Source organism: Bos grunniens, chromosome 18 (genome assembly GCF_055505025.1).
Source record: "Bos grunniens cultivar Pamir isolate PY7600 chromosome 18, Bosgru_T2T1.0, whole genome shotgun sequence".
NCBI lineage: Eukaryota > Metazoa > Chordata > Mammalia > Artiodactyla > Bovidae > Bos > Bos grunniens.
Window position 1 is genome coordinate 56,671,789 of NC_141182.1, and position 15,366 is coordinate 56,687,154.

The 15,366-nt window shown below is 44.8% G+C and overlaps 1 protein-coding gene across 1 annotated transcript; it reads right to left on the reverse strand.

Annotated features, from left to right (window-relative positions):
- Positions 1-3,587: 3,587 nt before the first annotated feature.
- On the reverse strand, positions 3,588-11,457 carry IZUMO2 (IZUMO family member 2). The gene is made up of 6 exons (XM_086354071.1): positions 10,687-11,457; positions 10,428-10,502; positions 6,763-6,849; positions 6,498-6,518; positions 5,084-5,164; positions 3,588-3,855 (listed from the first exon to the last, which is right to left on the reverse strand). Exons 1-6 carry the CDS (start codon positions 10,916-10,918, stop codon positions 3,725-3,727), a joined length of 627 nt encoding a protein of 208 aa, XP_086210197.1. The 5' UTR covers positions 10,919-11,457; the 3' UTR covers positions 3,588-3,724.
- Between the last annotated feature and the right edge of the window lie 3,909 nt (positions 11,458-15,366).

The window sequence follows — 15,366 nt, forward strand, 5'->3', positions numbered from 1 at the left end:
AAACAGCCATTTTGCTTTTTTTGCATTTCTTTTTCTTGGGGATGGTCTTGATCCCTGCCTCCTGTACAATGTCACTAACTTCCATCCATAGTTCATCAGGCACTCTATCAGATCTAGTCCCTTAAATCTATTTCTCACTTCCACTGTATAATCATAAGGGATTTGATTTAGGTCATACATGAATGGTCTAGTGGTTTCCCCCACTTTCTTCAATTTAAGTCTGAATTTGACAATAAGGAGTTCATGATCTGAGCCACAGTCAGCTCCTGGTCTTGTTTTTGCTGACGGTATAGAGCTTCTCCATCTTTGGCTGCAAAGAATATAATCAATCTGATTTTGGTGTTGGTCATCTGGTGATGTCCACGTGTAGAATCTTCTGTGTTGTTGGAAGAGGGTATTTGCTATGACCAGTGAATTCTCTTGGCAAAATCTATTAGCCTTTGCCCTGCTTCATTCTGTACTCCAAGATAAAATTTGCCTGTTACTCCAGATGTTTCTTGACTTCCTACTTTTGCATTCCAGTCCCCTATAATGAAAAGGACATCTGTTTTGAGTGTTAGTTCTAAAAGGTCTTGTAGGTCTTCATAGAACTGTTCAGCTTCTTCAGCGTTACTGGTCAGAGCATAGACTTGGATAACCGTGATATTTAATGGTTTGGCTTGGAAATGAACAGAGATCATTCTGTTGTTGAGATTGCATCCAAGCACCGCATTTCGGATACTTTTGTTGACTATGATGGCTACTCCATTCCTTCTAAGGGATTCCTGCCCACAGTAGTAGATATAATGGCCATCTGAGTTAAATTCACCCATTCCAGTCCATCTTAGTTCACTGATTCCTAGAATGTCGATGTTCACTCCTGTCATCTCCTGTTTGACCACTTCCAATTTGCCTTGATTCATGGACCTAACATTCCAGATTCCTATGCAATATTGCTCTTCATGGCAAATAGATGGGGAGACAGTGGAAACAGTGGCTGACTTTATCTTTTGGGGCTCCAAAATCACTGCAGATGGTGATTGCAGCCATCAAATTAAAAGATGCTTACTCCTTGAAAGGAAATTTATGACCAACCTAGATAGCATATTGAAAAGTAGAGACATTACTTTGCCAACAAAGGTCCGTCTAGTCAAGGCTATGGTTTTTCCAGTAGTCATGTATGGATGTGAGAGTTGGACTATAAAGAAAGCTGAGCACTGAAGAATTGATGCTTTTGAACTGTGGTGTTGGAGAAGGCTCTTGAGAGTCCCTTGGACTGCAAGGAGATCCAACCAGTCCATCCTAAAGGAGATCAGTCCTGGGTGTTCATTGGAAGGACTGATGCTGAAGCTGAAACTCCAATACTTTGGCCACCTGATGTGAAGAGCTGACTCACTGGAAAAGACCCTGATGCTGGGAAAGATTGAGGGCAGGATGAGAAGGTGACGACAGAGGATGAGATGGTTGGATGGCATCACTGACTCAATGGACATCAGTTTGGATAAACTCTGGGAGTTGGTGATGGACAGGGAGGCCTACAGTGCTGCGGTTCATGGGGTTGCAAAGAGTCGGACGTGACTGAGAGACTGAACTGAACTGAACTGAAATTGGGGAGATAGTGGTCACCCCCCAACACACAACCAGTGAACAAAGCTTTTATAGGCTGAGAGAGGGGGCTACATGCAGAAACAGAACAGTCAGCTCTGACAGTCATCTTGAAGTTGGTCATCGGTCATCTGACTAGTGTCATCTTGATTATTTTAAGTACAATTAACCTTCAGTTCCAAAATTGATTTGTTACTATTTCCTTGAGCCCAATTCTCAGAATTGTGGCAGTTTATGTCACAGCTACAGTCTGGCCATCATGTAGATAACTTCTGCCATGTGATGGGGGTGGTATTTAAATATCTACAAGACAACTCATTGGATGTGGCTCAGAATATTAGCTATAACCCCTGAGAAGGAACTAAAGTTCCTTAACCATGCTTAAATACTAAACTCTTATTTAGTCTTGTTGGATTGTTTTTTTCCTTCTTCTGCATTTTCTCATTTTTCTGATGATGTTTATTCTTTGGTTGAAGTTTTTCCACAGGGCTGGGGTGGGGAAAGGCTGGCTGAGGACATGAGGGGAAGGACCATGGAGTCCTGCTCCATTTCGTTACCATTTGGCCTAGCCAGAATTGGCAACTCCCACCCTTGGGTTCCCACTAACTTGATAGTATAATAATTGCTGTAATGTAATTATTAGGTAACTGTCTCTCCCATCCCAGACTGAGCTCTCCTGGAGCTCTCATCACACTATAATTTTTTTATCACGCTATAATTTATGAACAATTTAAGTACCCATCTATTGTGCATTGCTCCATGAAATTCCCAGGAACTTAGGCAGTGGCTGGACCTGTAGTGTGAAGATATTTCTAAAAACCAAAACAACACTACTACCCAAACAAAAAGCATTTTGAAGCCACCAGCTGAGGCTCTCCTCATCCCCCCAAGCTAAAACCTTTCCCGGGGTAGGCACTGGTCTGCCCACCAGCTTAAGAAGTGAGCATCTCCGAAGGGGCTGCAGTACCCCCAAAGCACAGGCCAGCGGTGCAGGTGAAGGAGATGGCGAGCGCGTCAGGAGCAATGTAGCCAAGGGAACCAGCATCTGCGGCCTCCTGAGAAGTATGCCTATGCTTGGAGAGGCTGGAAACAACTCTAAAACCCTCTCAATTGGAGATGGTTCTGTTTCAAAGGTCACCTCCTCTGTTATCTCTCTTCAAAACCGCCCCAGTCAAAGTGAGCTCTACTGTGCAGGTATTAAAACTGGTATCTTGGCAACAGGTGGCAAGCTTTTGACCTTTATGGTCACACCACAGTACTTCTCCTTTTGGATGCATTTTTTCCCCCCAAAGTAGGAATGGTTGCCCCCTTCAAGTCCTCATCGTAGGTTATCGATCACTCTTGAAAATCTAAATAACTTCCACTTTGAATTAGGGTAATTGGAATCGACAGATGAGTGAGACATGGTCCCAACCTTGAGATGCACTCAGTCAGGTGTGCAGAGCTACACCAGCTGAGGCAGAGCCCTCCAGATACTGATGGAGACATTGAGGAATTTGTCACAGACTTTAATAAACTTCTTTTCCTTTCCCCTTACAAACCTCAAAACCAGCGCCCTACTGAAGCAGGAGTTTTCGGTTTCGCCTGTATGTAATAGCCCTGGTCAGAGAGACAAAGCCCACCGGTTAGAAAAAGAACTTCAGACCCCACCAGGTCTACTGACCACCCAAAACTTTCCCTCCAATCATTGGCTTTATTTGGCTCAGCCAGTGACATCATGAGTCTCTGGGCAGATTTCCAGGGTTCTCAGCCAATCAGTTACATGAGGAGGGAGGAGAGAAAAGTTGGGACTGGGAGAGAGGGTATGAAATGTGAAAACAGAAAGAAGGGAAAAAGACAGGAGGCTCTGGATTGAGGACCCAGAAAAGACAAAATGGGGCCCAGGGGTGGGGGAGAGCATGGGGCCACACCCACCAGCTCTCTCCTGGGCCCAGAGAGTAGAGAAAGAAATGGACAGAGAGATATGAAAGAAAGAAAAAAGAGATAGTGAGAGGTGCAGAGAGACAGGGAAACAGAGACAGAGGCATAAAGTGACTGCGGAGGAGATTCCCAAATGACACAGTGACTGATCCAGGGCAGTGCCATTCCTTGAGGGGCCCAGTGGGGGCATTTGGCGACCTCAGGAGAGGGCAGGGATGACTCACGAAGCCACGATGATACCGAAGGCCAAGACAGCAAGACACACGGAAATGATGCTGCCAGTCAGGCCAGGACTCCATTGGAATTCATTTTTCTTATGATACTGCAGGTCCATGCGGGGCTGCCCGTCGACTGGGGTGGAGGGGTGGGCGGTCGAGAGGGAGGGGAAACAGCCCGACCTCCAAGTCATCACCCTTCCTTGGGCATGCACCCACACCCACCTGCTCACTCCGCAACCTGGCTAGGGTCGGGCCTCTCTCTCCCTTCTCCCTGCTTAGTCCCTGCCCTTTCCTGGGTCTGACTTTTTCATTTATCCATTCCACATATTCTGTGTCCCAGGCACCTTTCTAGGCTTTTGGGATACTGCTGGAAATTCCTTTGGCAAAATCCTTGCTCTCATGGAGCAGTCAACATAGCACAGCACCAAATGCATCTCATTGGATGGGAGGTGGAGGTGGCGGAGAGGACTTGGTGAAAATGTTAGTCCCTCAGTTCTGACTCTTTGCAACCCCATGGACTGTAGTCTGTCAGGCTCCTCTGTCCATGGAATTCTCCAGGCAAGAATACTGGAGTGGGCTGCCATTCCCTTCTTCAGGGGATCTTCTTGACCCAGGGATTAAACCAGGTCTCCTGCATTGCAGGCAGATTCTTTACCATCTGAGCCACCAGGGAAACCCACAACTCCCAGGGAAGTGATCCTTTAGTTTGTGATCGGGGAGTTCTCTCTGAGGAGGGGAATTCTGAGACTTTATTGAAGTAAGGGAGAAAGAGGAGTAGTGAGAGAGTGGGAACAGCATGTGAAAAGGTTGAACATAACTATTCAACCGTGATGGATTTATAGCAGTTCACTGTATTACGCTTTGTACTATAAAGATACATATTTTTAAAGCCTCTGAATGAGTGAATTCAGCACGTCCTGCCATACTCCCCAAGTATGGCACTGGCTATAAATAAAATGCTTTTCTAGTACCTGCCATTTTGGCCTTAGAAGCATTGTAAAGTTACAGAGGGGTCTTCCAATTAGTAGGAGGAAAGTGAATTTCAGAATATGGAAGCAACTTCTGGGCCATACAGTAATCAAATGGCAAGGGAAGGGTTCAAGGTTGTATGTGGGAGACTTCAAAAGCCATATTCAGGAGTTCTCTCATGGTTGGGTGGCTAAGACTCTGCCTGCACTCCCAATACAGGGGGCGGTGTGTTCCATCCCTGATCAGAGAATTAGATCCCACATGCAGCAACTAAGACCTGGTACAGCCAAATAAATAAATACACATCTTTTTAAAAAGCCGTATTACTGGGATGTGGCTGACTTCACCTCTCATGCACCTGTCCCATGCCTTCCCCTACTCCAGGAGCTTACTGAAACAGTACTTTTCTCTGATGCATTTGGGACTGATCATCTGACAATGTAAACAATCCAGGACTTCTTCTTTCAGCAAGCCTGAGCAAGAGGAAAGGGAGAAGTGGGATGAGGGGAGATACCAGAGGACTGGCAAAGGGTAGGAAGGCAGAAGGGGAAAGAAGACAGGGAGTCCCTTGGCCTTCCTGAATTTGGAGGTCCCATTTTGCTCAATGCACTGATGAGTCACATTAAAAATAATTTGTACATAATTACTCCAGTACTCTTGCCTGGAAAATCCCACGAACGAAGGAGCCTGGTGGGCTGCAGTCCATGGGGTTGCTAAGAGTCAGACACGACTGAGCGACTTCACTTTCACTTTTATGCATTGGAGAAGGAAATGGCAACCCACTACAGTGTTCTTGCCTGGAGACTCCCAGGGATGGGGGAGCCTGGTGGGCTGCCATCTCTGGGGTTGCACAGAGTCGGACAGGACTGAAGTGACTTAGCAGCAGCACTGAAGGGTGGAATTAGTTGTGTAGTTGACTTAACATTCAGTTGGTAGACATGTGATTATGTTAAATTAATTTTAAATTAAATGCCTACCAAAAGAATGTGCTTTCTTCTCTGTTCTCATTCTGCTGCCCCCAGAGGCATAGATTGGCTGCCCGCTCACTCATCTGTCTTCCCTGCTTCCTGACACACAGGAAGACTACATTTCCCAAGCTCCTTTGCAGTAGGTTGCACCCATGTGACTGAGTTCTGGCCAATGGAAGGTGGGCAGAGGGATGTATGTCACTCCCAGACCTAGTTATAAAAGGCCCTGTGGGATTCTCTATTTACTCTCCCTTCTGGAGCTAGCTTAGTATCCATGATATAGGTGCAGCCTGGATCCTTGAGCTACTTGGAATATCTGTTCAACTTTCAATGGAATTTTGGCAAAAGAGAAATAAACCCTTTTTCCGTTAAACCACTGAGATGTGGGGGTTTATTTTTCACTACAACATAGCCTATCCTAGCCTAAAATCTCCCCCACAAATCCTTTTTTGCAGGTTGCAATGACTTTCATAAGCCCTCAAAAGTTAGATACCCCTTCGTGCCATAGCTTTGGGGTGGAGGAAATACCAGATGGAGTAGGTATGATAGCAGGGCTTGATTTGGGGGGGACAAGGTCAAAAGGGGGTAAAGTGAAGTGAAAGTTGCTCAGTCGTGTCCAACTCTTTGTAACCCAATGAACTATACAGTCCATGGAATTCTCCAGGCCAGAATACTGGAGTGGGTAGCCTTTCCCTTCTTCAGGGGATCTTCCCAACGCAGGGATTGAACCCAGGTCTCCCACATTGCAGGTGGATTCTTTACCAGCTGAGCCACCAGGGAAGCCCCAAAGGGTAGGAGGGTAGCAAAGGGAAGAACAGACAATAAACCCAGGACTTACGGCAAATTTTGGGATCACAGGCTGCAAGAGAAAAGAACAGAGGTGACTTAGATTGGGCCAGCAATTTAAGAATTTAATGGGAAAGGACTGGGAGAGGGAGGAAGGAGTGAGATTGGAAAAGGAGAGAAGGGAATTTGGGGGAGAGGCAGAGAAGGCTGAGTCATAGGGGAGGTAAAGAGAGGAGTCTGGAAGACAAGGTGGGAGAAGGGAATCAAGTGATGATGAGGAAGGGGAGAAGGGGGCTTAGTGGAGACAGATGCCACACCTTTTAATTCATATGATCTTAACACTTTCTTGAGTTCCTTGATTACCCTCTCCCTAAGAGTCACCAGCTCATCCAGCAGAGGCTCATCTGAGGAAAGAAGCAGATCCTTATATGATGGGAGGCACTCAGCAAGCCGCCTCACCTGCAGCTTCAAAGAGAACAGGTGATGGGAATTCCCTGCTGGTCCATTGGTTAGGACTCTGAACTTTCACTGCCGAGGGCAGGATTATCCCCAGTTGAGATGCAGCCGAAACAAACATTTGAAAGAAGAGAGGAGGGATGAGGAAACTCCTTTTCTAAGCAAGACTGTCTATTCCTCTGGATCCGCTGGGCAAATCTATGGCCTGGAGAACCTACGTCTACCTTCTGATCCACTGCGGGGACCCAGGCTAAACCATCCTGCCTTGGCCTCAGTTTCCTCATCTGGTAAGTAATAGAAGGGTGGACTCGAGCACCTCTCCTCTCCTTTTCCCTGACCTGCTCTCCTCTTTTCTTCTATTCTGTCTACACTCACACCTTCACGATTTCATCCAGCTGAATAGTTTTGTATATTACCTGGACACACACTGTCCAATATGGCAGTCACTAGACACACATGAGGATTGAGCACTTGAAATGGGCTAGTCTGAATTGAGAGATGATGTTAGTATAAAACGTATGCTGGATTTCAAAGACAGGGTATGAAAAAAATAACTATGACGTCTCAATAATTTTTGTGTTGCTCTCATGTTCAAATGATAATATTTTAGGTATTAGGTTAAATAAAATCTATTAAAGTTTATTTTACCTGCTTCTGTTTACCTTTTTAAAAGATGTGGCTACCAGAAATTTTTAAATTACCCGTGTGACTATTTGTGCCTCACATATCTCCATTGGACAGCACTGTTCTAAATACACTGAGGCCTCCTGAGCTGGTGTCACTAACCTAGACCACTCACTGATATCCAGGGGCATATCTCCAACTACCCATTCAGGATCTCCACCTTCAATGTCTAACAGGCATCTTAAACTCAATGAATCTAAGACTGAATCTTGACATCCTCCTCCAAACCCACTTGCAACTCCATCTATGAAGACGATGTCTTTTCCATCTTCATTGAGGGAGCCATCATGTTTCTAGTTACCCAAGCCAAAATCCTTGGTGCTTTGACTCTTTTTTTCTTACATTTCATATGCAATTTGTCAACATGCATGTGAGCAAATCTTGTCTGTGAATATTCAAGAGAGGTCCAGAAATCCAACATTTCTTACCCCCTCCACCGCTGCCATCCTGGTGCCAGCCATCATCGTCTCTTGTCTGGGCCATTGATTGCTACAACCTTCCCACTGGTCCCCCAGCCTTCCCCATTGCCCTGCTAAATCTGTTCTCTGCAGACAGAGGGACCCCATTAAAAGCTCAGGCAGTTCACTAGCATCACGCTTCTGCTCAGAATCCTCCTATGTGACCCAGAGTAGAAGTCAAAAGTCCTTACCATTATAAGTCCCTACTAATTAATGGGTACCAATCTATGCATGCCCACCCCGTTACCTCTAGAATCTCATCTTCTACAGTTCTCCCTTGCTCTCTCTTCTCTCCACTCCAGCCTCCCTGGCCTCCTCGAGGTTCTGTGAATATGCCAATCATTGACCCATCTCAGGTATTACCGTAGTTATTCTTTCTGCCTTCAGCCTTCTACCCTAGACTTCTACCCCTTCATGGTTGCTTCCCCTTCTCCTCTACATCTTTTCTCACATGCTAATCTTTCAGTGACATCCTTCTTGGCTGCCTTATTTTTTAAAAAAACATCCTTTTATGTATTTATTTTTTTATTTTTGGCTGCACCACGCTGCATGTGGGATCTTAATTCCCAGACCAGGGACTGAACCCATGCCCCCTGCAGTGGAAGTGCGGAGTCTTAACCACTGGACCACCAGGGAAGTCCCCTGGCTGCCCTGTTTTCACCTGCAAGCTGCGCCCCTATTCCCAGCACGCCCTATCCCCGGTCCCTGCTTTATTCTTTTCTCCATGTCATTTGGCCCCATTTGACATATTGTCTAGTAAAGGGTTAACTCAGACGGCCTGAGTTGTCCAAATGTGCACATTCCACAAAAGCTTTGGCTCTCATCTGACTCCCTGCCTCCTGGGAGGTAACCTCTAAGTCCTTTGGAATATCCTGCCTGTCAAGTGTATCTTTCTTTACTTGGGAGCCTTGGGCCACACCATGTAGTCTGTGCTAACGATGTGATTCTTGGTGGTGGCTGTGGGCCACAAGGTAGCAGGTCGATCTCTGGGGGAGCTGGAGACAGAATAACTAAGATCAGCCACTTGGGTGCTCCATGCCTATGGAGCCGACCTCCAGTAATATTACTTGGTAGAATCATTGACCCAGGCTCTTCAAAAATGTCATTGTTATAAAAGATAGCTGAATCAGAACAGATCCAGAGTTGAAAGAAAACTAGCGATGAATGGCATGATTCAGACAATTGGGAACATTTGAATGAAGATTACTTACTAGATAATAGTATGGAATTGTAATATAAATCTGTATACACTGTAATATAAATTCCAAGTTACATTCATTGTGCAAGAGAATGTCTTTGTTTTTAGAAGATTGCCTGCTGAAGAATTTAAAGTGTCACTAACTCTGAAATGGTTACACACACACACACACACAGACCAAATGTGGCAATAGGCTACCATGTAGTGAAATGTTAAGAATGGTGACTTTCCTGGTGGCTCAGACAGTAAAGTGTCTGCCTACAATGTGGGAGACCCAGGTTTGATCCCTGGGTCAGGAAGATCCTCTGGAGAAGGAAATGGCAACCCATTCCAGTACTCTTGCCTGGAAAATCCCATGGAGAAGGAGCCTGATAGGCTCCAGTCCATGGGGTCGCAAAGAGTTGGACACGAATGAGTGACTTTACTTTCACTTTCCAGTGGCTAAGACTTCCTGCTCCCAAAGCAGGGGGCCCTGCTTTGATCCTTGGGTTGGGGAACTAGATTCCACATGCTGCAACTAAGACCTGGCACAGCCAAATTAAAAATATTTAAAAAGAACGGTGTATAGGTGCTTATTGTATTATTCATAAAACTTTTCTATTAGAAGTTCTTTGAAATATAAAAATCATTTTTTTTTAAAGGTGAGAGCTTTAAAAATGACTGATGTTCAAGCCCCATCCCCTATATTCTGATTTAATTGGCCTGGGCTCCTAGACTGTTTTAAAAGTTTCCTAGGGGATTCCAGCCTACAGCCTGAGTTGAAACCTGCGGCTATAAGCTTTTTTGTGAAGGTCCGTCCAGACAGTCAATATTTTCAGCGTTAAGGGCCATATGGTCATTGTCCCTACTCAGCTCTGCCTTGGTGAGCAGGAGCAACATAAACAATACCTACATAAATGGGTGTGGCTGTGTTTCAATAAAACTTTATTTGCCAAAAAGAAAAAAACAATGGGGCTGGCATGTTGCCTAACCCCTCTGAGTCTCAGTCTTCCCCTCCGTAAAGGGCAGGTCACAACAACGCCTACCTTGATGAACTGTCCTAGGCTTTTCTAGAACGCTTTTCTAGAACAGTAAAGGCTATACATGCGATTGCTTTTATTTTTATATGAAGAGAAGGCCTAGTGGACCGGTGGAAAGGGAGGAGGGGCAAGGGAGCTGGGAAAAGGTTTCCCCTCTTAACTCCTACCTCTCAGAGAATTAGCCATTAAGTTGCTTGTTTGATTCTTGACAAAGGACGCCACTAGGTCCAGACGGTCTATCCCTGGGGACGAGAGGGGAGGAAATTCCCGTGGGTCCCTGGGAAAGCCAAGGGATCACCGACTCCATCTCCCTTCGGGACCGCCCCGTCCCCCCTCTCGAGGGCGTGGCCTCCCCGCCCAGCCTCGGGCTCGCCCACTGGTCCCTTTCTCCAAGGTCCAGGGCCCTCTCCCCGCCCCAGCACGCACCCACTCTGCCCACAAAGGCGTTTAGCGCGTAGTCCCGGAAGAAAGGCCCTTCCATGCCCCGCAGCACGACCTGAGCGCGGGCCTGCAGCTGCCCTTGTTGGAACCGGCTGGGGATGAGGGCGAGGCGCAGCTGCTTCAGGGCCTCCCGCACCGAGTTGTCACACTGCAGGCAGCCCCAGTCTCGGCGGGCGCTCAGGCCCAAGAGCAGCAGAAGGGCCCAGGCTAGAGGCATGGCGGGGCCTTTGTGACGTCACAGAGGGCACCCCGGTCGGCCCCGCCCCTCAGGCAGAGGAGCAGTCAGGGAGGCCCGGGGGAGTGCGCGCTGGGGCGGGTTGGCTGAGCACCTACTGTGTGCCAGGCGTGGAGCTGGGAGCTAAGGAGACAGTCTTCAAAACCCAGAAGTCTGTCCTGTGCTCTTGGATCTAACATTCATTCTTTCAGCTTATGTGTACTGAGCACCTACTATATGCCAGGTGCTCCTCCAGAAATTAGGATTAGAGCTGAGAAAAGCAGGAGCTCCTTGTTCTCTTCAGCACTTACATTCTTTAATTCAACAGATATTTATTGAACACCTACTATGTGCCCGGCCCAGTTCTAGGCTCCTGAAGGAGCTCGGAGACAGAGATAGTCTCTACTCACATAGTTTACCGTTAAAGAAATGTCAGTGGAAAGCCCACTATGTACTGGGCGCTGGAGACACTGAAGGAGATGGTCACAGTTCCTGTTCACGGGGTTTCTTCTAGCAGAGGTGGAAGGAGGTGCGGCTGGAAAAAGAAATGTAAAACCTAGTAAACAGATTAGTAAGTAAGATCCTGACACAGCATTAAGTGCTGAGAAGCAAAGAAACCCTGTGATATATGATGAGCTCCTGGTATGCTAGTGCCCCGAGGTCAGGGTTGTGTTCACTGCTCTTGTCTAATGTCTGGCACACCCTAGGTGCTTGATAAATATTTAACAAATTCAGTGAGGCCACAGAAGAGGAAAATGTACTTTGTTTTTGCCCGGGGTTTTTTTTTTTTTAAATCTTCAAACCTAGAGAAAATTTGTAGGAGCAGCACAATAAATACTCGAATATACCTTATTAACACTCACATCCACTGTATGTCTCTCTCTCCAAAATGAAGTAGGGCAAAGGCTAACAGTTTTGCAAACTTTAAGAGGGTCATAGTAAACACCATCTTCCAACAACACAAGAGACAACTCTACACATGGACATTACCAGATGGTAAATACTGAAATCAGAGGGATTGTATTCTTTGCAGCTGAAGATAGAGAAGCTGTATACAGTCAGCAAAAACAAGACTGGGAGCTGACTGTGGCTTAGATCATGAACTCCTTATTGCAAAATTCTGACTTAAATTGAAGAAAGTAGGGAAAACCACTAGACCATTCAGGTATGACCTAAATCAAACCCCTTACAATTATACAGTGGAAGTGACAAATAGATTCAAGGGATTACATATGATAGAGTGCCTGAAGAACTACTAACATTATAGTGTTCATGACATTGTACAGGAGGCAGTGACCAAGATCATCCCCAAGAAAAAGAAATGCAAAAAGGCAAAATGGTTGTCTGAGGAGGCCTTACAAATAGCTGAGAAAAGAAGAGGCGCTAAAAGCAAAGGAGAAAAGGAAAGATATACCCATCTGAATGCGGAGTCCCAAAGAACAGCAAGGAGAGATAAGAAAGCCTTCCTCAGTGATCAATGCAAAGAAATAGAGGAAAACAATAGAATAGGAAAGACTAGAGATCTGTTCAAGAAAATATAACATGTAGAGATTAAGTGTTAGTTTCAATTAAAAATGGACAAAGGATTTGAATAGATATTTCTCCAAAGAAGATATAAGAATGGCAAATAAGCACTTGAAAAGATGCTCAATGTCACTGAGCATTAGGAGAATGCAAATCAAAACCACAGTGAGAGGACCTTCCTGGTGGTGCAGTGGATAAGAATCCTCCTGCCAATGCAGGGGACGCGGGTTCGGTCCCTGGTCCAGGAAGATCCCGCGTGCCAAGGAGCAGCTAAGCTTGGGCACCACAACCACTGATCCTGTGTTCTGGAGCCTGTGAACTGCAACTGCTGAGCCCACGTGTCGCAACTACTGAAGCCCGTGTACTTCTAGAGCCTCTGATCTGCAACAAGAGAAGCCGCCAGAATGAGAAGCCCAGGTACCACAACTACAGAGTAGCCCCCACTCTCCAGAACTAAAGAAAGCCCGAGTATGGCAGCAAAGACCTAGCACAGCCAAGCATAAATAAATAAAAGAAATAATTTAAAAATAAAATAAAAAAACACAATGAGCTACCACCTCACACCAATTAAGATGGCTACCATCTAAAAAACAGAAAATGACAAGTCTTGGTAAAGATGTGGAGAAATGGAAGCCTTGTGGACTGTCATTGGGAATGTAAAATGGCACCACTGCAACGGAAAACAGTATGGATGTTTCTCAAATAATTAAAAATAAAATTACTATATGACCCAGAAATTCGACTTCTGGGTATTTATCCAAAAGAATTGAAAAGAGACTGAAAAAGATCTTTGTACACCCATCTTCATAGCACCATTATTCACAAAAACTGAAATGTGGAAGCAACCCATCAACTAACAAATGGGTAAACAAAATGCGGTATACACATGCAACGGGATATTATTCAGTCAAAAAGGAAGGAAATTCTGATATATGTGACCGCACAGATAAACCTTGGTGGTCACTATGCTAAGTGGAATAAAGCCGGTCACAAAAGACACATACTGCATAAATCTGCTTATACAAGGTACCTAGAATACCTAGAGTAAATTCACACTCAGGATATTTAACATTGGTTTGATTGGTTTAACCATATTCGGACTTTCCTAAATGCCTCGTGACGCTTTGCTGCTTCACCTCCTCTGAGAAGTCCTCCCACATTACTCCTGCCTGTAAAGCATGTCTCCTTCTGTTCTCCTCTATTTTCGGGATCAGCCTACACCCTGAAAGGGCCAGGTTGTAAATATTTTAGGATTTGTGATCCATAGTTCTCTTGCTACTGTAATAGGAAAGCAGCCACAGACAATATGGAAATGAAAAGGTGTGTGCCAATAAAACTTTATTTATAGACACTGAAATTCAAATTGCATGGTTTTCACATGTCACAAAATATTATTCAGACTTTTTAAACCTTTCAGTTCAGTTCAGTTGCTCAGTCGTGTCCAACTCTTTGTGACCCCATGGACCGCAGCACACCAGACCTCCCTGTCCATCACGAACTCCCAGAGTTTACTCACACTCTTGTCCATTGAGTCGGTGATGCCATCCAACCATCTCATCCTCTGTCATCCCCTTCTCCTCCTGCCCTCAATCTTTCCCAGCATCAGGGTCTTTTTCCAATGAGTCAACTTTTCGCATCAGGTGGCCAAAGTATTGGAGTTTCAGCTTCAACATCAATCCTTCCAATTAATATTCAGGACTGATTTCCTTTAGAATGGACTGGTTGGATCTCCTTGCAGTCTGAGGGACTCTCAAGAGTCTTCTCCAACACCACAGTTCAAAAGCATCAATTCTGTGCTCAGCTTTCTTTATAGTCCAACTCTCACATCCATACATGACTAACCTTTAGAGATGTAAAAACTATTTTTAGCTGAAGAGTCATGGTGGTTTGCCATTAACTCTAACTCATTATCCTGTTAGTTTCTGCCATAACATTAATTATCATTATTTTTTGTCTTTCTTTTATATCATCTGATGAGCCCCTTGAGGCCAAGAACCATGTGTATCTTCTTTACCAGCATGTCCCCAACCCCTAGGAGGGAACCTGTAATCTATTCAAACTTAGATTTAAAAAAAATGGAACCTTAATTCAGTTATCTAAACCTTTTAAATGTTTTTGGAAAAATATTTCAGTATGGGAATCTACCTCTTCAACTGTAAATGTAATGAAGTCTGAATAGAGCTCAAGTGTTTTTAATGAAAAAACTAGTGTCCACATTAACCTGGGCTGTCCTGAGAACACTTTAAAGGCTCAGTACAATAATAGGTAAACTAGTTCAATAATTTTTATATTGGTTGCAAGTTGAAGTGATAATATTTTGGATCTATTGAGCTAAAGAAAACACTATAATTAGTGTCACCTGTTTCTTTTTACCTTTTATTTTGGCCAGCAGAAAGTTTGAAATCACATGTGGGGCTTGAATTATGTTTGAATTAGACATCGCTGGTCTAGCACATAGATGGTGCCAATAGGTATCATTTGAATTGAATTAGATGTGATTCTGATTCTAACTGAATTATCTGGGGTTAATGGGAAGAATTCTCCAAGCCAGGCTTCAGCAGTATGTGAACCATGAACTTCCAGATGTTCAAGCTGGATTTAGAAAAGGCAGAGGAACCAGAGATCAAATTGCCAACATCTGCTGGATCATCGAAAAAGCAAGAGAGTTCCAGAAAAACATCTATTTCTGCTTTATTGACTATGCCAAAGCATTTGACTGTGTGGATCACAATAAACTGTGGAAAATTCTGAAAGAGATGGGAATACCAGACCACCTGACCTGCCTCTTGAGAAATCTGTATGCAGGTCAGGAAGCAACAGTTAGAACTGGACATGGAACAATAGACTGGTTCCAAATAGAAAAAGGAGTACATCAAGGCTATATATCGTCACCCTGCTTATTTAACTTATATGCAGAGTACATCATG